The following is a 23,292-nucleotide window of genomic DNA, read 5'->3' as shown; positions in this document are numbered from 1 at the left end:
ACAGTAGGCAGGAAAGCAGAATGAACGTTAGAGAACGTAACATTGTTTTGGAGATTTGCTGGTATGCACCCATTTGTGATGTTGTTTACTGACTCGATAAAATGGTTGTTAAAATCATTCGCTATCTGGACAGCGGGTGGCTGGAGAAAGGAGTCCGCAAGAGTATTATCAATACTCTTCTTTGCAGGTCTCCCTATTAGAGTGTTAACCAAGTTCCACCTTTTACCGGTATTACGACTGCAAGCTGAGAACTTGCCTGTGTGGTAGCGCTTCCTAGCTAGTCTTATTGTAGCATTTACTTTGTTTCTCATTTGCCTAAATTCTTCTCTTGAAAGAGCGTCCCCGGGTGTATCTTAACATTTTCTCAGGAGTTTGCTTTTAATGCAGCAAAGCACCATTATTTCGTTATCAATCCACGGGCTCTTGTTATTTCTTCTTTTAAGCTTTATTTTCTTTTTGGAGCAAAGGTAAATCTCTCTAAAGGCATCTACAAACAGTTCGTAAGCCTGTAGGTGGCTGTGCTGCGTTAGAGAATCCCAGTTAAAAGTTCTCACGCGTTTATCTACTTCATTAGAATTTAAAACATATTTCTTTTCGGTCTTCATTTCAGTTAAAGCAGCAGCGTCTCCTGGAACTGCTATAGCAACAAAGTTGTGGTCCGATACTTTTTCCTTAACAACACAGCCAAATGAATTGTATTGCCACATTTTTGTGCTGATATGGTCTATAATCGACCTTGTTAAATGATGACCGAGAATTTCCTCGCATGTATAACTCTGAATTTTGTTTTTCAGTCCGTAGCTTGCCAAAAGTGTTAACTAATCAGATGTTGCAGGCTCATTTGCTGCAAAAATGTCTATAATAAAATCACTGGCCAAAATAATGCTACTTCTGTCTACATACTTTTCAAAAAGTTTGCCAAATCGTCTAAAAACATATTTATGTTAGTGCTTGGTGGCCTATAAACAGCGCATACTGTAAATTCCAGATCTGCCTTAGTCATTAGTATTGACCATTTTCGTGGCGATCCCGTGGACGCTGCCATATTTGATCACGTGGTGACGCGTCCATTGCTTGCCTCAACTGCCTCCGTTGCCTCCTTGTTTACAATGGAAGTATATGACGCCGGCGCGGCTTGGAAAACGTCTGTTTTCTGAGATATCGTAGACGGTGACTAGGTGGAGGACACGAAGCTTTCATCACAGCTTCAGAGAACATGCAAAAGCGCCTTCGGAGCTGATTAAGCTATGTCCAAACGGTGCAAGCAGCGTATATGGGGCTTGTTCTAAAAGCGGGGCTAAATATCTATTCCAAGCTATCCAAGATTTCCGATTATGAATTCAGTCAGGATTAGTGTGTTTTGCTCTTTGTTCTTTATTCGGCAAATATTTTGAAGCAGTGGCTTGTCAGTTTCTGACTCAGCGAAGTTCCTCGGTGCGGCCACTATCTGATTTTATCTGCCTAATCGCTCACGGTTGTGCTCAGTTCCGATAGATTTGTTCTTGCTGCGCACAAGGCTTGAAACATAGCTGTTTTGTACATTGTAATACCTTGTAGCAAATATATATTACAGCTAGTAACTTGCTTACTCTTGTAGACCATCACAAAACATTCAGCTTCGACCATTCGTGCGCCATAGCTGTAGTCCGTCATTTATTGTGCGTATACAGTGCGCATATATTCAAGTGTGTGCCCATTCACTTATTCTTGATACGTCGGCGATAGAGTGGGCGTAAGTTTTCCTGCCATTTGGGACAGATGTGTATAGATAACGTGCGCGAAACTTACTATGACAGGAAGCGGCGCTACTCCCTTTGTCATTGTTTAACGAGTGGTACTCATTCTTGCCGACGTTCTGTTGCTGAAGCCCTTTCTTTGAAGGTTAGCGATACAAGATTGGCGGATGAGCAAATTTCTGTATCCTCGAGGAAAGCCGTACATCACGAAGTGCCGGTAACACGTTTGGACAGTTGCAGCAGCGGTCCGCGAACTTGGCCACACAGATTCATTCTATTCCTTAACATGCCAGTCACTATTTTTGCAGCCAACTACTGCACATGTCTTCAATCCACACGATTCAATCTAGCATGATTGGAGCACAGTGCGCTAGCGAAAACTTGCATTTCCGACAGCTGATCGCACAGAAGCAAGGTAGAAGCGGTAATGGTTTCGTATTCGTGTGTGGTCTTTGAGGAGAGATATGGCGCGCCGCAGTGAGCGCCATCTCGTTTCTCTAAAACAAACTACTCCGCGAAAAGGGTCAATAGTAACTACTTCAGCATCTTGAAAATCAGACACTCTTTCACAATGCCAATCACTTTTAACATAGACCACTACGCCACCACCTTTGTTATCCCTGCACAAAAAGAAAGACTGAAAACCATGCAGTGCAAAATGAGCGCATTCGTCTTTTGAAATATTGATTTCTGTTAAAATTAAAACATGTAATGATGGCAATGCTTTAGCTAGGTGAATCTTTTAACATGTCCCAGTGTTTGCGCAGGCTTCTCACATTCACTTGAATAAGCTCGAGCAATAAGCTACTGGAAAGATCTGTTGCCTACTCGCCTTTCCTTGATAGCCATTGTTCAGTTGAGTGTACTTGGTCAGCCATTTCAGATTATTTTATTTAGGCCTTGTTCATTGTCAATGCGTAACACTGACGTTCCTTCACGTTGAAGGAAGTACAATCGCATTTAAAGGAGTGACAAGTTCTAGCACTAATTTATATTTGCATCCACTGTACCCAAATATGAAAATATATAATTAAAATGCATTTGAGCATCATGGCTGTTTTTGAGTTGCGGTTACTCCTACATGTAAAATAAACAAAAACGAGGAGGTGACTTGAGTTCGTGCAGCTTCAGCTCGATAGGAAGACAGGTGAATAATGCTTATTGCTGACGGTGAAGTCTTATACAGAGGTTATCGATCATATATTGTGGGCACTAAGCTGGGAAGGAATTCTATGCAGTGTACATATTTTAACTCTTCCATCATGCTTCCCTAAGTGGTAATTTATTTGTCACTGATTGTTCCTTTTTTGCCCCAGTGCTGTGTTCTTTTTGAAGACAAGGTCTTCATAGCTGACTTCACATGGGTTTAGCATATCTGGGTATCTTGTAAGCACTTCCAGAATAAAGAAAATGTCCTTTTTCTGCCTCCAGAGCATCATAGAGAGTTATAAGAGGTACCGAAATGTAGGTCTCAGTGAAACAAGAAATGAGAATTAGTCGCTGATTAGGTAAAGTTAATGGTAAAGGGTCAATTAATGCCAATATAGCTGAAAATTAACCGTAACTGCACTATACCCATGTAAAGGATGGACTGCCATAGATGCAGACATGTTGAGGCAAAGTTTTAAATGGAGCGAGTTTTTCTTAAGCTAAGCAGGGCTCACGCGAGGAAATGGTATCTGGAAGGTGGCTTTGTATATATATATATATATATATTTATTTTTTATTTATTTCTCTTGAATAAATGTTTATTCCTCCTTGGTGGTGCCCATAAGAAGCAAGAATTACCAAAAGAACTTCTTTTGGTGCTTCACTGTCTTCTCTTTTCTGTCCCCTTTTCATGAAATGTATTTTGCACCACAATCAAGTATACCTAGAAAGCAAGGATTAGTCACAGAGTACGGAAAATTAACGGTACATGTGTAATTAGCGTCAGTGTGGTAGAAAATTAACCACATTGCACCATAGACTGCACTATCTCCGGTATCGGACCACCTGTCCTCCTGGTCAAAAAAAGAAAAAGGCGTCAACCACCTGTAGGTGCTGAAGACAAGGTCTACCTAATTGCACGTGAAATACCACACGAATAAAATATGAATTTATTTAAATGAGTGGATAATGAAGATGAAAAAGAGGCAGAATAGAGTGATATAATCAACATCAAATCATTTGAACTACCATGTAGTTGACCTTGTCTTCTGGAGCGTCGATACTTTTTCTTTTTACCACAGCCGCTTACCACTGGAGAAATGTCCAGGGAGGATCGGGAACGACTGGTCCAGCAGCGCATGGAGGAAATGAGGCGCAAAAATGAAGAACTGCTTCGACGCCATGCAGTGAGAATGTTATTTCACTTCTTATTTCACAATATGCTAAGTGTACCAGTTTGTACTTTACAATTATTTGCCCCGAGTTTGTCATTGATTTTTAAGGTCCTTTGTGTTTTATGTTTTCTTAAATTCAGGGGGTAAAAATGTGTTATTTTCAAAGAGAAAAATCGGGGATAAATTGGGCTTTTGTTGTCTGGCAATCTAAAGTTATTGAGATTTTTTCTGCTAACTTTCACAAACAATTAGCACAGGTCTCCTTTAAGAGACAAACATTTTATTTAAACCAGCTAAATCACTGACAGAAACATATAATGGCAACATGAAGGTGTTCACCGCACACATATACTAGTGATAGTGATGAACCAGATACAGAGGCTCCATCTATAACTAGCGATGAAGTTAGAAGGGCCTTGAAAGACATGACCAGGGGAAAAGCTGCTGGAGAAGATGGAATAACAGTAGATTTAATCAAAGATGGAGGAGATATCGTGCTTGAAAAGCTTGCGGCCCTTTATACGCAATGCCTCACAACTTCATGTGTACCAGAGAGCTGGAAGAACGCCAACATTATACTAATCCATATGAAGGGAGACGTTAAAGAATTGAAGAATTATAGACCCATTAGCTTGCTTTCAATATTGTATAAAATATTCACCAAGATAATTTCCAATAGAATCAGGGCAACACTTCAGCCAACCAAGAGAACCGGCTGGCTTCAGGAAGGGATATTCTACGATGGATCATATCCATGTCATCAATCAGGTAATCGAGAAATCTGCGGAGTACAATCAACCTCTCTATATGGCCTTCATAGATTATGAAAAGGCATTTAATTCAGTAGAGATACCAGCAGTCATAGAGGCATTGCGTAATCAAAGGGTACAGGAGGCATACGTGAATATCTTAGCAAACATCTACAAGGATTCCACAGCTACCTTGGTTCTCCACAAGAAAAGTAGAAAGTTACCTATCAAGAAATGGGTCAGGCAAGGAGACATAAACTCTCCAATGCTATTCACTGCATGCTTAGAAGAAGTATTCAAGCTCTTAGACTGGGAAGGCTTAGGAGTGAGGATCAACGGCGAATATCTCAACAAACATCGGTTTGCAGATGACATTGTTCTATTCAGCAACAATGGAGACGAATTACAGGAAATGATTGAGGACCTTAATCGAGAAAGTGTAAGAATTTGATTGAAGATGAATATGCAGAAGACAAAGATAATGTTCAATAGCCTGGCTAGGGACCAAGAATTCAGGATCGCCAGTCGACCTCTAGAGTCTGTAAAGGAGTACATTTATCTAGGTCAATTACTCACAGGGGACCCTGATCATGAGAAAGAAATTTGCAGAAGAATAAAATTGGGTTGGAGTGCATACGGCAGGCATTGCCAAATCCTGACTGGGAGCTTACCACTGTCGCTGAAAAAAAAAGTGTACTAATCATTGCATTCTACCGGTGCTAACATATGGGGCAGAAACTTGGAGGTTAACAAAGAAGCTCGAGAACAAGTTAAGGACCCCACAAAGAGCGATGGAACGAAAAATCTTAAGACTAACGTTAAGAGACGGGAAGAGAGCGGTGTGGATCAGAGAACAAACGGGGATAGCCGGTATTCTAGTTGACATTAAGCGGAAGAAATGGAGCTGGGCAGGCCATGTAATGCGTAGGATGGATAACTGGTGGACCATTAGGGTTACAAAATGGGTACCAAGAGAAGGGAAGCGCAGTCGAGGTCGGCAGAAAACCAGATGGGATGATGAAGTTGAGAAATTTGCAGGCGCAAGTTGGAATACGCTAGCGCAAGACAGGGGTAATTGGAGATCTCAGGGAGAGGCCTTCGTCCTGCAGTGGACATAAAATATAGGCTGATGATGATGATGATGAAAGGACAACAAGCTTTCGTTCACCGAAGGCCAGCAGGTGCAGAATATATTACATATGCCGGTTTTTGCTTGGTGTTGAGTGAAAAGGAAGCATATATCATATTCACACAAGAATAATGGGATATAACTTGACCACAAGTACCATTGTGGCAATTAAGTATTAATGGGAGATATGTTCATCACACAAGTAATGCCTGCATTTATTCTTACCCTTTATGAAAGGGCAGGCTTCAAGGAGAGATCAGGTTTGGGCGCTGAAATAAATTGACCTGCACCTGCCATTATTTCTTGTGTTGCTCAATTCTTCCTCCATTAATGTTATAGAAATGTGGGACCCCCCACACTCATTGTTTTTCCAAGGAAAGCATTGTGTCCTGTACTCTGAACTTGTCTCATGCCACCAGGAAATTGAAGCAGACAAAAAGAATGCCGACCTGCTCAGCAGTGCAGCCATCAAGGACAATTCCCTTCGTAAGCCACCATCTGTAAGTGTATTTGCTCCTTAAGTCCAATAAGTAAGGTGTTAGCTTGAGCTAATTGGTTTGACATCTTACGTAAAATAGCGCAAAGGACAAAGATAGTAAGACAATGCAAGCGCAGTCATCTTCTCGTGCATTCGTGTCTTTTGCACTGTTTTCATCATGGAGTCTAAGCCAGCTGCTTGACTGATATAACAGACGTGCAAAGTGTCTGAAATGTGCTGTAGTCCTACGTGCATCTTTCTGCTATAAGATGTCCTTGTAAGGGTTGTAATGAAGCAGAGGTGCCCTGCCTTGCTTTGTGCTTTGCTCTGTGCTTTGCTTATTTTCTGGCTTAACACATTTCTAGATAAGAAACTTCCAGATGCTTCTGGATGCATAATTCTTTGTTCTTTTGAGGCAAGCACCCAAATTTATTGGCGTTACCTTGCAGCTGTTGTTCCTGCACTTGTTAAATTTTATGGAACAATGCAGTGACTTGGCAGTGCAGAGTACCTCATGTGGTATGTACGACGTATTACATGATGACATTTGCCATATCACCGTCATGAACAAAGATTCTGCAAGTATACCTTGCGTATAGTACTACTATATTACAAATGCACTCTGCGGTAATAATGGGGAGTGCGTGATACCGTAACGACGAGGAAGCGTCCCGAACAGATATACAGGCACACATAAAGGTGCAGTGGCAGATGCACAAGGCGGCACACTAGCAGATTTAGCGAAAGACCCAGCATGCCTCCTTCATTGCTTTTCCACACCATTGTCTTTCTCTGATATGCCTATAAACTGACCCTCAGAGGGCTGGAGCACCATCCCAGCGCTTGCTAGAATGCCAAACAGTACTGGTATAAATGGAACACTTGGACGGACATCGGTTCATGACTGGGAAGATGATGGGGTAGTTTCAACAGAGGTGATTTTATAGTTTGTCATTTAGTCTTCGCAATACCTGGTAGGCTCTCATGTAATGTTAGGGCAGTTTTTCGGACAGGCCAACACGGTGACTTGGGAGACCACAGAACGAGAGCTTAAGGGGAGAGCTTTGGGGGCAACTGTTGTAGCAGGTCCTTCGTGACATCCGAGATGCTGTAAGCCGACGATAGGCAATCTGACGAGCCATACGATCCCGAACGACGGCATCCCTGGCGTATTATATTGTATCCAGTAGTAAAAAATGCAGAGTGGGAACAGCCAAAAGGTAAAAGGGAGAGAAACTGGCACTCATGACGTCAGTTATTGTACGCAAAGGTCACGTAGGGCAATGCGTGTCCTAATCCTGGTGGTCGGCTGAAACGTACATAGACGACAAGGCAACATCTCTGTAAGGGTGCAATTCAGTTTCTCGGTCAGTCCCTTTGTTTGAGTATGATAGATAGGCTGTTGTGAGCTTGTGTTTGGTGGAGCAGAAATGAAGTAATCGTTTGACAACTTGTGATAGGAAGCAGTGGCATGATTAGTAAGCAGCTGCTGGGTCACAACATGGTGATGGTTCATAGACAGCTTGGGAGACAAGCCACAATGTATACAAATACTGCTATCACTCGTTGGTGTTCTTATTCATTGCCGCTGATTGCACATGTAGCCCTCTAAATGAAAAAAACAACCAAAATATTTTCGTCTTTTCTGCTGGATCTAGTCAAGGATCTGGATCCCGTCTCTGTGTACCACATTTATGCAGTAATAAGTAGGGATGTGAGACCGAATACGTAGTAGATTTCGAATTGGAATATTGATTTGAAGCAAGAACATAAAGCCAAATATCAAATCGAATATCGAGTATCAGAAAATTTTTTGACAAAATTTAACGCTTACAAATTTTGGACAAAAAAATACGGTGCTGCACATGCTCTGGAGTCTCCTAGCATTGCCTAACAGTAACTTGGGTACATAGAAATCAAGATATACAGTACGCCCTACTCTTATTAAAGAGAACAGCAAAATAGTATGCCAGCACTGATTACAGCTCAGCTCTAGTATAAGAAGCTCTGGAAAATATTTTCTATCACTATCACGTTTTCTATCAATGTTGAATGGAATCAGATGCTTTTTTTTCTCTGAAACTAATGAATTAGTGACATTCTGTCACCCTGAATACCAATGAGGTTCTCAGTTTAATAGTGGACCTGTGTTTTGCGGCAATCTTTGATTTATTGCATAGAAAGTTTTGCTTTCCTGTTTTTCTCCGAAATGCAGAAGGGGTATCCCAACTTTACAACAGGTGGGTTATCGTAAGGCCAATTTGCGCGATGGACGAAAGGACCGCGCATCACGTGACTCGATGAGCGCGCCGCGCTAGCTGGCGCTGACAGTAGCCGTCCTACCTACGGTAAAGAGCAGGTGCTGTCTGCGCAGTTTTATTGTCAGGTTCGGCGTAATTTGCCACCTGTCAAAACATGTGAAATTTGGAGGGTCATGAAATCTGGAGGGTCACTAGGATTTCATGATGCTCGCTCTGTTCCACCTCTCTGCTCCATTATGCTGTACCGTAATTCCTTGTGCCCTGATATATTAACCCTTTAATCAATATAGGACACAGATATGACACGCAACATTTTACAACATTTTACAGTTCATAGTTAACTCTTTCCATTCGGTTACGTCATGGGATGTGACTTTGTGCAGTCTTCAATTTACAAATGAGGCCAGAAAATGTGCAGGAAAAGAGGGATGGCAAGACAGTTGCAAGGAGCTCATAACAACTTTCTTGAGTAAGTAGAATAAATGCTTGCTTACAAACAGATCAGCTGCAACCTTTGTCATCATGCCATTGTCATCATTTTGTTGTGGTCATGACGCTGTCATTGTCATCGTACTGTTGTCATCTTTGTTGTGTTGCTGCATACAGTTAGGTGAGCTTGGGCCAGATTGCAAGAGTTTTGAGCAAAATTGGGATGTTAGGGCTGATGTTGCAATAAATGTGTTCTGCAGGAATTGCAGAAGTGTGCTGATTTCATTGGTGGTCTGTGCAGGCAGATTCTTCGAGCTCAACACAGGAGAAGGCCGAAAAAAAGCCCCCAAAGCCCAGGCAGCCACGGGAGCCCCGTGTCCGACCGGTGCTGCCACCTGTGGAGGTGAAAGCACACGTCTGGACACTTGCTCGCATGTGCCATCACTGCTTTTCATCACATTCAGTCAAAGAAGTACCGATGTGATGTTTTCTTCTTGCCAGAACTTTTTGCCTTAAATGAGATGAGAATGCTCCAAACCTTAGCAAAAAAACATGGACAATTGCCATAATACTTGTAGACCAGTTTCAGTTTCATTGCCAGGAAATGGATAGATCATAATGCCACAATACAGCGGCTCACTCTGTTCCTGTGCCACAAAAAGCACACACAGCACTTTTGTTAGTTTTCTTGTGAACCACACCAATACCTTGCTTTTTGGTACCTAATGTTGGCAAATTTAACTCTCACTCATGACACCACAACAATGTTGATGATACCAGGTTCAGCATTTCGAGAAAACCTATTACTCTGTTTCATAGCAGGTAATGCTACAAAGACTGGAGCGCGGTTCAAATCTTTAACGAAAAAGCAGTGTGTCACATATTGTCACCCAGCTAGTATAGCTAGAATAGTTGGCCAGCAGCAGATAGGCAAAAAAACACGTCAGCCTTTAATAATAGCTGGACCTCGGAGAGCGCGCGCGCAACCACGAACTTCGTCGTTCTCGCCTCAAGGGGCCAGTGTCACCACGTGCCAACTTATTTCGCGTCATTGCTCCCCTCTCAAAAGCGACCGGCCCGGTCGCTTCAAGGGCATGGGGCGAGCAATATGGGCAAGAGTGCCAACATGGAAAGAAAAAAAAACAAAACATACAGGCATGTACACAATGCTGAAGCGGTTTGTGAGGGATGCTTATCCCTCGCGTGCGTAGTACGGCTTCATCCGTACTACGTGGACGACTTCAGCACGGGGACGGCGTCGGTTCGAACTAGCATCAGAGCTTTGAGGCACCACCTCATAGTTCACATCACTGAGGCGGCGTACAACTTCGTAGGGGCCGAAATAGCGGCGCAACAATTTCTCCGAAAGCCCACGGTGTCGGATAGGTGTCCACACCCACACGCGGTCGCCTGGTGAGTACTGGACGTTCCGTCGGGTCCGGTTGTAACGGCAGGCGTCGGTATTCTGCTGGGTGCGGATGCGATTCCGAGCAAGCTGGCGAGCTTCCTCTGCTTTCTCGACGAACTCTTCAGTGGTGTCATTCCTTGTGGTTCCGTGGTCTACCGGGAGCATGGCGTCTAAGGTGGTTGTAACGCGACGTCCGTAAACGAGCTCGAATGGTGTAAACTCGGTGGTCTCCTGCACAGCGGTATTGTAAGCAAACGTCACGTATGGCAAAATTGCATCCCATGTCTTGTGTTCCACATCAATGTACATGGATAGCATGTCGGCCAATGTTCTGTTCAGGCGCTCTGTTAAGTGCGCTGGACTGGTGCGCTGGACTTTAGATTCTGTGGAAAAACAGTCAGAGAATTCTGTCACTAGGCCCAGTAGCTGATCCTTCTGTGCATCTGCTAAGTCAGCATTAATGTGGACGCGGGTACTCAGGCTGGCGTGAGTTGTTGCATCCGGTGAAGTCACTTGTAACGTGCCGACGTCGGAGAAGTCAGCAATGTCGTTCAGAAAGGCCACAGCTGTACCTTGAGGGACGTGCTGATACTCATGGCTGAAGTTTGTCAACAAAACTTGCGAGCACTTATTTTGTATTCGAACAAGGCCCCGGGCGATGCAGATGTGTCTTTCGAGCAACAGCGGGATATTTGCCTCGGCAATACCCTCATAGTCGTCGAATGCGTCGCAGGTTACGAGGGTCAATACGCTGCTCCTTGGCGGCACCGTGATGTTCTCGTCGACAATCCTCAAGGCGTTGACATACGTGTCGTCAGTGCTGCTCCCTGCTAAGGCCTGCGCCGTTGAAAACGTTACCAGCGATTTTTGTAGGTTTATCACGGCTCCATTAGCCTGCAGAAAGTCCATTCCCAGAATTAGGTCCCTCGAACAGCTTGGGAGGATAACGAAATCTCCGAGGTACGTAAACCCACGAATGCTCATTCGCGCTGTGCATCTTCCTACCGGGGTTAGCAGATGGCCTCCTGCAGTGCGAATCTGCGACCCAGTCCACTCGGTAGAAACTTTCTTCAGCTTGCAGGCAAGGTCCATGCTCATAACTGAGGTGTCCGCTCCAGTGTCGATTAACGCTGTTATTTCTTCGTCGTCTACGGTGACGGGAATGTTCGACGTTATTACCTCTCGTACGGTGTTTGACTGCGTCTGTACGTCTGCGTCGTTCTGTTTTGGTCGTTGTCGTCGGAGTGGAGGATCTTGCGCACAGTCGACGTCAGCGGCCTCACCTCCGGAGGTCGCTGAACTCAGTTTTCCCGAGCCGCCGGGCTAGGCGAGCGGCGTCTGAGAGCGCCGCGAGAGAAGGCTTGGCTTGGTGATGGTGACCTGTAACGAGCAGGAGACGACGAACGGGGCTCGTGCCATCGTTGATCACCATTGCGACGATTCGCGACGAAACTCTCTATTTCCGGCGGCCGCTCACCAGGTCGTGGACGAGGTGCATTTGGGGCGAATCCTCGGAGCCCCACATGACGATAAGGACACATTCTGTAGATGTTCCCGGCTTCGCCACAATGATAACAAAGGGGCTTGTAGTCTGCGGTGCGCCAGACGTCGCTCTTCCTAGTTCTTGCTTCGGCGATGTGCGGTGTGCTGCGAGGCCTGAAGCTAACGTCCAATTGTTGAGCGGGGTGTACCATGCTATACGCACTTGAGGGTGGCGGACGGCGTACTGCTTCTGCGTAACTCATTTCAGGACGCCGTCTCTGCTGTGGTTCCTCGTACTGTTCAGGAACATGGACGGCCTGTCGGACCTCGGCGCGCACCATTTCCGCAATCGAAAGTTGTCCCACAGAGGCAGCGGTCGTCTGCATCTTCTGCAGTTCCTCCTTGATGACAGCCCTGATGAGTTCGCGCAAGGCGCCGACGTCGTTGCCGAGGGTAACGGCAGAGAGCTCCCTTGAAATCACGGCGTCGCGGTTGTATTGCCTGGCCCGTTGTTGAAGGGCCTTTTCCATGGTGGTGGCTTCGTCGTGGAACTCTGCCACTGTCGTCGGCGGATTTCGAATGAGGCCAGCAAAGATTTCCTCTTTGACGCCGCGCATTAGGTGGCGCACCTTCTTTGCTTCCGTCATAGAGGGGTCCGCACGTCTGAAGAGCCGATTCATGTCTTCTACGTACGCCGTCACTCGCTCATTCGGGCCTTGGATTCTCGATTCCATTGCTAACTCCGCCCTCTCCTTCCTGTCCGCCCTGGCGAAGGCACTGAGGAACTGCCGACGAAATTCTTCCCATGACGTCAGTGTCGCCTCGTGGTTCTCAAACCATATTTTAGCGGAATCTTCAAGAGCGAAGTACACGTATCGAAGCTTACGCTCGTGGGTCCAGTCGTTGACGTTGGCGACACGGTCAAAATGGTCAAGCCAGTCGTCGGCGTCCTCTGAAGCACTCCCGTGGAAATGATTCGGCGTCCGGATCTGATTGACGACCACGTGCGATGCTGCAGTAGCGGCAGGAGGTGGTTGGTTCGTCATTCTACTTCGTTCGGGTAGCAGACCGTGCTGTGGCTGGAGTCCCTGGAGACGTCGGCTGGTACGTACGTGCACAGGGGTAAGCTCGGCCGAACTACTCGCCGGGCTTTGGTCTGGGGTACGCTCCGGAGATCTTAACATCGACCGTACCCAGCACCTCCACCAGAAATGTCACCCAGCTAGTATAGCTAGAATAGTTGGCCAGCAGCAGATAGGCAAAAAAACACGTCAGCCTTTAATAATAGCTGGACCTCGGAGAGCGCGCGCGCAACCACGAACTTCGTCGTTCTCGCCTCAAGGGGCCAGTGTCACCACGTGCCAACTTATTTCGCGTCAATATGAAGAAAAGAGATTAGGTAGGCACTGTGCAATTCGAAGTAAAATGAAGTCTCTTACTTCTGTGTCGCAAAACATTGCGTATTTATTATACTGAAGGTGTTGTGTTGCAGATCTAAACCTATTTACTACCATACGAGCGCGGAAACGTTTCCTACGAGCAGCAGCCACAGCACATTACTTTCACCCTGACCAAGCCATAGTACCATATTTACTCGATTGTAACGCGAGTTTTTTTCCAGATTTTTGCTACCTGAAGTCGATCCTCGCGTTACAATCGAATACCGAAATTCAAGTTGTCTAAAAAGTGCAATGGTGCACCCAATTCTAATCAACAACTGCAATGTGCGAGTGAAACTGCGCGAGGGACGCGCTTTCACGGAGAGCGAACGCACGGCGGAGAGAAAACACGACGGGAATGGGAGGGAGGGAGTGGAGGCAACGTTTAGCTGCGGCACCAAATGCGTATCTCGCGACCGGGCGCAAGGGGAACTGGCGACTCAATCACCCACGCGAAAGGAGGAAAGCAGGAAGGCAGAGAGGGCTTTGACCATATCTTGAAAACGATCTCCACACAGCTTTGACCTTTGCATGCGCTGTGCTTTCGCCGCTCAGTTTCTGTTGAAGCGATAGACCGAATGAATCTTTGCTTGCTGCTGTCGCCGTGCTTGCGGTGACAGCCGCGTTTTGACAGTTGTCTGCGGTCATCGAGTGTGATCTATTCATGTTTGCTTGTGCGCGCTGACACAGTGCTTGTTAATTCAGTTAGTAATGTTCAATTCCAATGGCTGAGCCGGAGCAGCCGATGGCCTCCGCGAGCGAGCACTCGACTCTGGCGTAGAGCAACGCCTCCAAATCCGCAAGTGGAACACAACCTGCGCCGCCGCAGCAAGGCGGAAGCGGAAGTTCTATCTTTCGGGCGCCAAGTTACCCAGGATACCTTGCGTGTTGTCATTCCCTTCTGCTGTTTGCTCCCAGCATCGCCGCACCGGTCACTTGTCTTTTCAGCGCCGTTCACCCGCTGCTTAAAACTGCAAAATGGATATCTTGCCATTTAAGCGTGCAACAGCTTTTGTTTGCTATGGTGAGCACACAGGATGCGGACAAACATGGTAGGTGTCTTCGCAACTTAAAGGACGTCCTCGATGAAGCTCACTACTTCGGGCCTGTTCACGGGAATGCGGAACATCCTGTTGAATTCCCGCTCATAAGCGGCAGTTTCAGCGTCGCTGGCACTATCCGAGAAATCGCTCATTTCGGAACTTGAGCTTTCCGACTCTGAGCTGTCGCTATCTAGCAGCAGAAGCAATGCCGCACGCTCTGCCAAACTAGCCGAGCCGTTCATGTTGGCCGCCATTACCATCGCGAGTCGCTACCGGCTGCGCCCCCCAGCAGACAAACGTCGTAAAGGAAATGCGTCACGCAGAGTTCCGGTCCACTCCGCCGATTTTGGCGGAGCATCTTTTCCTGCTCCACGGAGTCACTCCCGCCCTGAATCCACTCCGACTCTCTCATTGGAACATTTTACTCCCGCCCTCACTCTGTCATTGGAACAAACTTGCTCCGAAACGAGCAGAAAAACTTGCTCCGCCTCCGCCATTGGAATTCAACATAAGCGAATGTGTCCAAGTTTATGCAGCCGATAAAACTATCCTTACTCCGTATAGCTCTCTACTAATTTGCTATTGTAATTGATGCTTCCAAGCCTCCAAGACGTGGCATATGTCAGCAGCCTGCGTAGGAAGGTCAGGTGCGATCATCTTGCTTAGTTCGTCTGGTGCAGGATTGGACAGATCGAACTTGCCTGCGGATGATGGTGGATCTTCCAAGTCTAATATGGATATCTCGCAATCATCAATAGGCGAGATATCGGCCAGCGACATTGCGTCTTGGGATGACCTGCGCGAAGTAGTTACAGTTTTGGAGAGGGAGTGTGGTCCGGTTGTCTGCAACAGTGAGTAGGGTGTGCGGAACCGCGACGTTTCTTTCAACCATTACGTGAGCACTTGAACACGCCACATAGACGCCGTCGGGAACAGGCAGAAATGAGGTCACAGTAACGTACTTGGTGGCCTCTGGTGTTAGGCGGCTGTCATTGAGGGAACATAAGTGCGGTTGTGTCTCTAGGGGAACGTCGCAACTCTGGGGCAGTTGAAGTTGAATCACACCGGACGTGCAGTCAACGAGGGAGGAATGAGATCATGAGAAGTCTAAACCTAGGATAATGTCGTGAAGGCACTGTTCCAAAACTGCAAACAAAACAGTGGTAAGGTGCCCGTGATGCTGACGTGAGCAGTGCACATTCCGAGCGCGGTGGGTGTTCCTCCATCGGCGTCGCGGAGCGTTCGTGCTGTGGCAGATGTGAGGACTTGTTCAGGCTGTGGCGCAATTGCGCACTCATCACAGAAATTTGCGCACCAGTGTCGATCAACGCCTGAATGTTTATGCCGTCGACTATAACGTCAATCAAGTTTTGTGTAGTTGGCAAAGTGAGCAGAGGATTTTTAGATTGAGTCATCAGTGCAGCATTACCTCGGGGAGATGCAGTAGTTTGTTTTCTGGGGAAGAATGTCGGAGGTTTATTGGGGATGACGACCGACGAGCTGGTGGCGAAAAGGACTGGTGACGATAGAATGACGGTGAGGAACTGTTCCATGTAGCAATAGCATCAGCATTAGGTGGTTGCTGGTCAAATGGAGACTGGAAACAGCATTGGCTCGGTCCGCAGCGGTAATAACCATAGGTCGCTTGTGGTAGTGAGGAGGCGATACGGTTGCGGCAATGGCGGGCAATGTGACCGATTCGATGGCAGGCAAAGCAGACTGGTTGATCTGCAGTTCACCACTAGGCTGTGTTTCGATAGCCTGGAGGGTACGTTGGCTAGGCGAAGGATACGGTTCATCAGAGAGTCGTGAAGTTGTAATAGAACAGACAGAATGAACTCCAAGATTGTGGAGTTCTTCGCAGACTATAGCTCAAACAGGTGGTACTACGGGCAAGCTGTTGGGAACACCGACGCGTGGAAAAAGGGTGGCAAGTGACATTGCTTCAATTTCGTGTCGAACAATTCGTGTCGCGTCCTTACAAAGTAGCTGGTCGCTGCATTCTGCTGTCTTTGCGTGAGGAAGTTGCAGCTGTGTTCGGCAAGCGGGCGAACAATGTTGGCAACATTGCAATGCGGTGGCTCGTTGCATGCTCAAAGCGTTGGCACTCTTTGATAATATTGCCGACTGCCGCACAATTCTTACTCATTAGCAAGTTGAAAGCGTCGTCAGGGGTGCCCTTCAAAACATGCCCGACCTTGTTCGACTTGCACATGTCACTGTCAGCCTTGCAGCATAGAGCAAGGATGTCCTGGGTATAAGTGACGTAGGATATTGTGGACATTTGTGCATGAGTTGCTAGGTCTTTCTTAGTGGCGTTCTTCCGCCTGCATTGACAGCCAAACATGTCCTTCAGCTTCTGTTTACATGTTTCCCAGTTCATAAGCACATCATCGTGGTTGTACCGCACCCTCGCAGTGCCTTGCAAGTCTAACATGAGGTTGGCCAACATTATGGTTGCAACCCATCTGTGGTGGGTACTCACTCGCTCATACATGGCAATCCAATCTCCCATGTGAACGTTATCGGGGCCACAGAACGTTCCTGGATCATCATCCTTTCTGCCGCAGGCGTCGCGTGTACATGATCTTTTCGGGTGAAAGCAACTGGTTAATAAACCCACACATGCTACCTGAAGGCATCAGTGCTGCTGGATTCGAGGCCTCACTATGTATTGAACGAGGAGAAACGAAACCGGGCCCTCAGTTTCGTTTCTGACGGCGGTTGTTCCAAGCCGTGGGTGGTGGCACTGGCTAACGCTCCCAGGTTTAGTTCTAGCAGATAAACATAAATACTAAATATCTCAGAAAATGGATGGGAAAACGACGCTGCGGTAGCTCAATTGGTAAGAGCATCGCACACGAAATGCAAAGACGTGGGTTTGTTCCCCACCTGCGGCCAGTTGTTTTTTTCATCCAATTTCATTACCATTAATTTATCATTTCTTTAATTAAATTAATAAGTACAAGTAATTTCCCCTATGCTTTCCTTGGTGTATTTGTTTGTTGGCTGCTTATGATATGACTAATAAAAATCGGGTCCTCGGTTTCCTTTCTTCTCGTTCGTAACACGCAGATGACACACAGTGCAGTTCCAGGACGTTAAACACCATGATTTTCTTTTTTTTTTTATATGCAGGTTCCTCAGGGCACAGAACTTGTCCATGAACAAAGTCCATGGGCGTTTGCTTAATCGAGACTTCCCATGCGCTAGAACACCTTTTTATGCACCTGATCACTCAAATGTGGAAAAACAAGCTCTTCAAACTGTGCAAAATCACAAATAACCACCAGAATTATTCGCACGGTGGCAGAAATGCTACCCACTGCTTCGGTTTAGTAAGCTCAAGGGGGAACTCAGCAGTTCAAATGGTTGACATGTTCAAAATTTCTGATTATATTTATTTTTTGTGATATCCCTTTATTATCTAGGAGAATATTACAAAGAAATGGTGAAGAAGACGTTGAGAAAATCACACTTTTCTTGTGTGCAGTCGACAAAAATCAGGTTGAAAATTGTGTTCCGGACATGCTATCTCTCTACGAATGGCTTGATGGCACTTCCGTTTATGCAACGCTTTTCATTTATGCAACACTGCCATCTTGCTATTGTTGTAAAGAGGAGACATTCAGAACCGTATTTCGCTGTACAAAAATGAAAGAAAAATAAGTTGGTGAATAGAGGAAAAAATAGCATTGCAATTCATTACTGCTGCCACGTGCATGCAGGAAGTACTCCTGTTAGCTGATGCAGATTTGAATAGCTGGCGCACATTTTGGCAGTTGCAATGGGTGCATTTCTTTGTGCCGGTGACATTTACCGTTAGCGCTAGGCTTCTTCGCTGGCTCACGTTTCTCTCGTTAATGCGACCAAAATGTACAATTTTTGAATGTAGCATTCAAAATAGCAGTATGCTCGTATCGAAGGAGAAAAAAAGGGAAAGATGAAGATCCTGTTTGCATGCTTAAATTCTCCCAGCCCTCCCCCCCACCCTTGCATATTTTTCAGTCACAAGATGTCCAGGCCAATAATTTAAGTAAATCCAGATATAAGTGCTGTGTTGCTATAAAAGGTATGAGCTGCCTGGTTGACGGCCACTCTCACATTGCTTTCTGTACGTCATGCACGTGTTTTGATACATTTGTTCACATGACACATCTGCGGCAGGCATCTGCAGCACAGTCACACTTGAAAGAAAAAATAGCGAGCGCCTCATACTGTAGACTTCTCCGATGTGGAAGAACGGTTAAAGGGGCACTACTAAAGCAACACTAGCTAGTTTGGTCGTCTAGCAGAGACACTTAAAGCCCATACAGTTGCCGTCCAGTGTTCGGACGGTCGCACCGCTACTGGCAGAAATTGAACGGGAGGATGACCGGCTGCGGTAGCTGAACTAGTAAAGCACTGCGCACGTAACATGGAAGGTGTGGGTTCAACTCCTACCCACTACAACTCTTTCATTCGCCTTTAGCTGATTACTTGTATATTTCAATTGAACATAAATCATAATTAATTTCCCCTTTACTTTCGCTTGCTTCATTGTCTCTTTTCTTCATGTGGTTGTGACTCTTCTAATGTCTTCTTCTTCAGGCCTTTAGTATTCATGCTTTTTTACATGCTCTTATATTTTAAATTCCAGAGGGACACCTTGGCCCACCGAATGCAAAGGCTCAGCACTGTAAGAATATCCTTTTTTATATATGTATATATATATATTTGACCACTTTAGTACTACTTGAGTGAAGACGCAAGAATTGTTGTTTGCATACGGTCGAACCCACTTGTGACGATACCGGTTTTAACAATATGTCAGGTGTAACAATGAGCAGTTGATGCACTGTCAGCTTTTTTATGTGTTTTAGTTAAACAAACCAATTACTACAATGATCCCATGGCGTTAATGGTTATAACAACTAAATATGGATAATGGATGCGTGTGCCCAAAAGAAAAACAATGCAAAATCCTAGAAAAAAAAAAGAAATGCGAGCCGCCGCAGCATCCACCTGTCTGCCCGCGCACCACACTTGCCTTTGTGCACCGCACGGCACACCTGTGTCGCCCTGCGCATCACCTCTGTTGTCTGTCTTCCACTGATACCCGAGTCGACTGCGCCTCTGTTGGAAACGAGGAATGAAGAGAGGCGCGCCAGGCTGGCAGTGCTTAGGGCGATGCAACAAAGGCGTGCCGTACGGGGTGCTTGGCACAAAGGCAGGTGTGGTGAAGGTGTGCAGGCACATAGGTTGGTGTGGTGGCTCCCATTCTTTCTTAAAAATTTTTCTGGATTTCGCATTCCTTTTCGTTTTGGCATAGACACCCAGTAGCCAGATTTAATTCTTATAGTCAATAATGATTGTGGGGACCCCGTCTCCAGTTCACGCGCGACTTGGGCCATTCACCTGTGTGATTGATGGGGACACGCCATTCCAGCCTTATTTCAGATAGCATACGTTACCCGTGGCCACTGGCACACGGCATGACGCGGAGCCCGCTGCTTGTGCGTGCGGCTCACATTAAGCTGCAGTACGGTGGCTAGATGGGTAGGTTAAAAAAATGCGCATCTCTGTAGGTAAATTCTTCCCGTCTCGTTTTTTCTGATCGCGAATGTGAGGGGCATGCTATATTTTTCTTTCGTGAATCGGTGGCAGGTTACATCTAGGTGCACTTTTATTTTCTTAATTTAAGTCCACGAAAATTCGGTGTGCGTTAAATTTGGGGGCGCATTAGAATTTGGTAAATACGGTACCTGTGAAAAAGACATAAAAGAGTGTCTTGAACTTGAAGTTTATTATGGTTCATTTTCAAAGGAAACAAACCACAGAGAGCAAGGCTAAAGGTCTGCCTTCCAAAAACAATAAATTGAGTGTGAGGACAAGAATGCATACTTTCATTTCAAGGGAGTGCAAAGAATGGCTGTGAAGGGGCGTGGATCTAGTCATGATGACAAAGAAATGCGCACTTAACTAAGTAACCATTGCTGAGTACACATGCAATGAACAGTAGTGACGAAATGGTGCTGACACTGTTAACCTGATACACCTACTCTATGAAACTCTTAATGCGTCCTAAATTAGAATATGCTACTTCTGTATGGGATCCTGGCCATAATAACCTGATAACAAGAACCTGTCCAGAATTACTCAGTTCAATTAATATTTTGTAATTATAATAGAACGGTGAGCATTTCTTCTATGAAATATAATCTTAGTCTTCCTTTGCTAGCTGTTCGACCTAGAATTGCATGTCTAGCACTCTTTCATAGGCTTTATCATCATCCTACACTGCACGCGCAATTCTTTACAAGAACACATTATGTATCACACCGTGTTGATCTCTGTCATAAAGCTGGGACCTACCATATTTTCCGGATTATAAGCGGCACCTTTGTATAAGACTAACCCCCCTCAAAACAGCAGTTATTCCGGAAAAAAACCTATATAAGTCGCACCAGTGTATAAGACGCACCTGTTCGTTCAATAAGCGATATAAAAAAAAAATTTGTGACGTTTCACTCTGTGAACGCAGGTCACGCACAAGCACATAGGTGCCATATATTTCCACTCCAGGCACATTTCTGCCGTTGTGGTTGCCGCGATGTTCCGTATAAAGTTCAAGTCCGCGAGCCATATGTGCGAGTGAAAGCGTGCGCCGGTGAGCCAAATCGCACACATGGGACGAAAGCAGAAAGGCAGGGAGAGAGGGGAAGGGGGGGCAGCTTGTACTCTTTTAGCAACTGCGTAGTTTGCGCAGCTGCGCATGCCGTATCTTGACAGCGATCTGCAGATGCGACGACTTTGGGGTCGGTCGACTCGTGGTCGGCCTGCCGCCGCATGCGTTGCTGCTCCGTCCTTCTCGCACGGTGCTCGGGAACTTGATCACAAGAAGAACCCAGCACGTCGATAGCGCGCACAGAACACGCGTAGCAATAAAGTCAACCAGCCGGCTTCGCGTGGCCGTAACATCAAATTCGATTTTGACAGCTGTTAAGACCCATCCGATGAGACGCACCGACGAAACATTCAGAAAAAAAAAAAAGAGTCTTATACACCGGAAAATACGGTAACTATGTAAAACAAAGCATTTTTCCCAGTCTTTTTTCCCTCACACATGAATAGATTGGAACCACCTTCCCGCTGATATTGTAAATATTACTGATAAGAGCCTTTTTCGTGAAACTTTAGCTAACATTGTATAACCAGGAATTTTTTTTGTGACAAAGCAGCTTACATTGTACAGAAAGAAACTTTTTGTAATCTAACTACCGTAAAATTCCGAGCAAGCTCCCCCACCCGTGCAAGCGCCCCCCCCCCTCCCCCCCGCTCCGCACCAACACTGGCCTGCCATATCCAGTCCACGAAAATAATGGCAAATTCAGCCAATCGCACCGGTGCGCATCGGGATGCCGCGATGAGCCATTTCATCGAATCATGGTCGCACCCGGGTACCCCAGTGGGCGCACGTGCGCATTGGGGCGAACTGCGGCTGCCGCGCTGTAGTTCACGGACCACTGGCCGACGGCAAGATCTGCCTCTCACACGGCACAGAGGATTTCCCTGCGGCACAGCGACGTGACCACTCGGCGACAGAGGAGTGGTCGCGGCTACGCTCTGGCGTTGCCGGCAGCTTCACCGCTACTAATCACTCGCCACCGATATCGTCGCTAGGCCTTTTCCAGTTCACTTCGAATCTGTAGCAGAAGGCGCTTCAGAATGAACCGCCGACGCTCCCAAGCAGCAATGTTTTGTTACTGTGTCGTTGCCACTTTACCCTCTCCTCGCAATAATTTCACACGATGAATAAAACATGCTGATATTTGCGGCGCCACCAGCTGCGATGCGAGCATGGCCGAGCCGCGGTTTGCTGTCCGCCGTCGGTAGCCATGCACTGCAGCTGAGCTTGACTTGTATCGGAACTCTCATTAGTGCTAAACGTTTCACCTGGACATGGTTTTAATAAAGTGACCATTACGCATCACTTTACTCTAGCGGACATAATTTTGCCTGGAATAGAAGCTGCATAACCAATGTTCAATTCGCCGGTCACGGTGACGCGTCGGTGCAGTGTCGATGCGCTCTTTCTGTAGTTATTTCGGTGGTTTTGAGAGTGATAAACACCACTAACAAATCTTTAGCTTAATAAAGTTCATGTTCAATAAAATTTGAATCCTATTTCCACTGCGCTTCTTTTTTTTTTTTTGCGGGAAAATTTTGTTGTTGCCGTCTTGAATTTTGGTGCCGTTCCGGGATAGCGCACCCCCCTAACTTTGCTGGTAATTTCGACTTGCTTGAGCGGGTGCGCTTGCTCGGAATTTTACGGTATATGTTTGTACATAGTATCATATTTTCTACTCCGCTTTTACCTCTTATTGCTATAACAATTCTTGTGACACAACAAAATACCTTACGTTACGATATTATTTCCAGCTCTTGCATTTGCTCATTATCAGATTTCTGTCATTAATGTAATTCAATTTTTTGTTATATTTTATCAGTTTTCTTTCAGGTTTTTTGTTTTCTTTGTTGTTTTTATTTTCTGTTCTTTGTGTAACACAAGTGCTCCAATACTAATGCCTAGAGCTGTTCTTGGGCACTTTCAGAAATAAATGAAATGAAATCACTGCGTTTTCTTTGCTTCTGATGTACTCTATTTTCTATTGTACCACTCCCCTCTAGAATGCCTCTGGCTCTGAGGTTATGTTAAGTAAATAAATGTTTTCTGTAAAAAAGAAAGACATGAAGAAGAGCTTGGAACACCAAAACATAAAAGAAAACCAACACAACTTTACAAGTGTGCCTGCATTGTAGATAAAGAGAATT

General features: G+C 45.8%; 1 protein-coding gene across 2 annotated transcripts in view; it reads left to right on the top strand.

Moving 5' to 3' along the window:
* Positions 1-23,292, top strand: part of LOC119458655 (coiled-coil domain-containing protein 9) — a 75,619-nt gene that overhangs the window by 8,389 nt on the left and 43,938 nt on the right. For both annotated transcript variants that reach the window (XM_037720518.2, XM_037720520.2), the window contains exons 2-5: positions 3,968-4,072; positions 6,358-6,438; positions 9,408-9,509; positions 19,118-19,156. In XM_037720518.2, the coding sequence (XP_037576446.1) occupies positions 3,968-4,072; positions 6,358-6,438; positions 9,408-9,509; positions 19,118-19,156 (327 nt within the window). The remainder of the gene's footprint in view (positions 1-3,967; positions 4,073-6,357; positions 6,439-9,407; positions 9,510-19,117; positions 19,157-23,292) is intronic.

This window comes from Dermacentor silvarum, chromosome 7 (assembly GCF_013339745.2).
Source record: "Dermacentor silvarum isolate Dsil-2018 chromosome 7, BIME_Dsil_1.4, whole genome shotgun sequence".
In the NCBI taxonomy this organism is placed as follows: domain Eukaryota; kingdom Metazoa; phylum Arthropoda; class Arachnida; order Ixodida; family Ixodidae; genus Dermacentor; species Dermacentor silvarum.
Note: the sequence above shows the minus strand (reverse complement) of the source record. Positions and strands in the feature narration are given on the sequence as shown.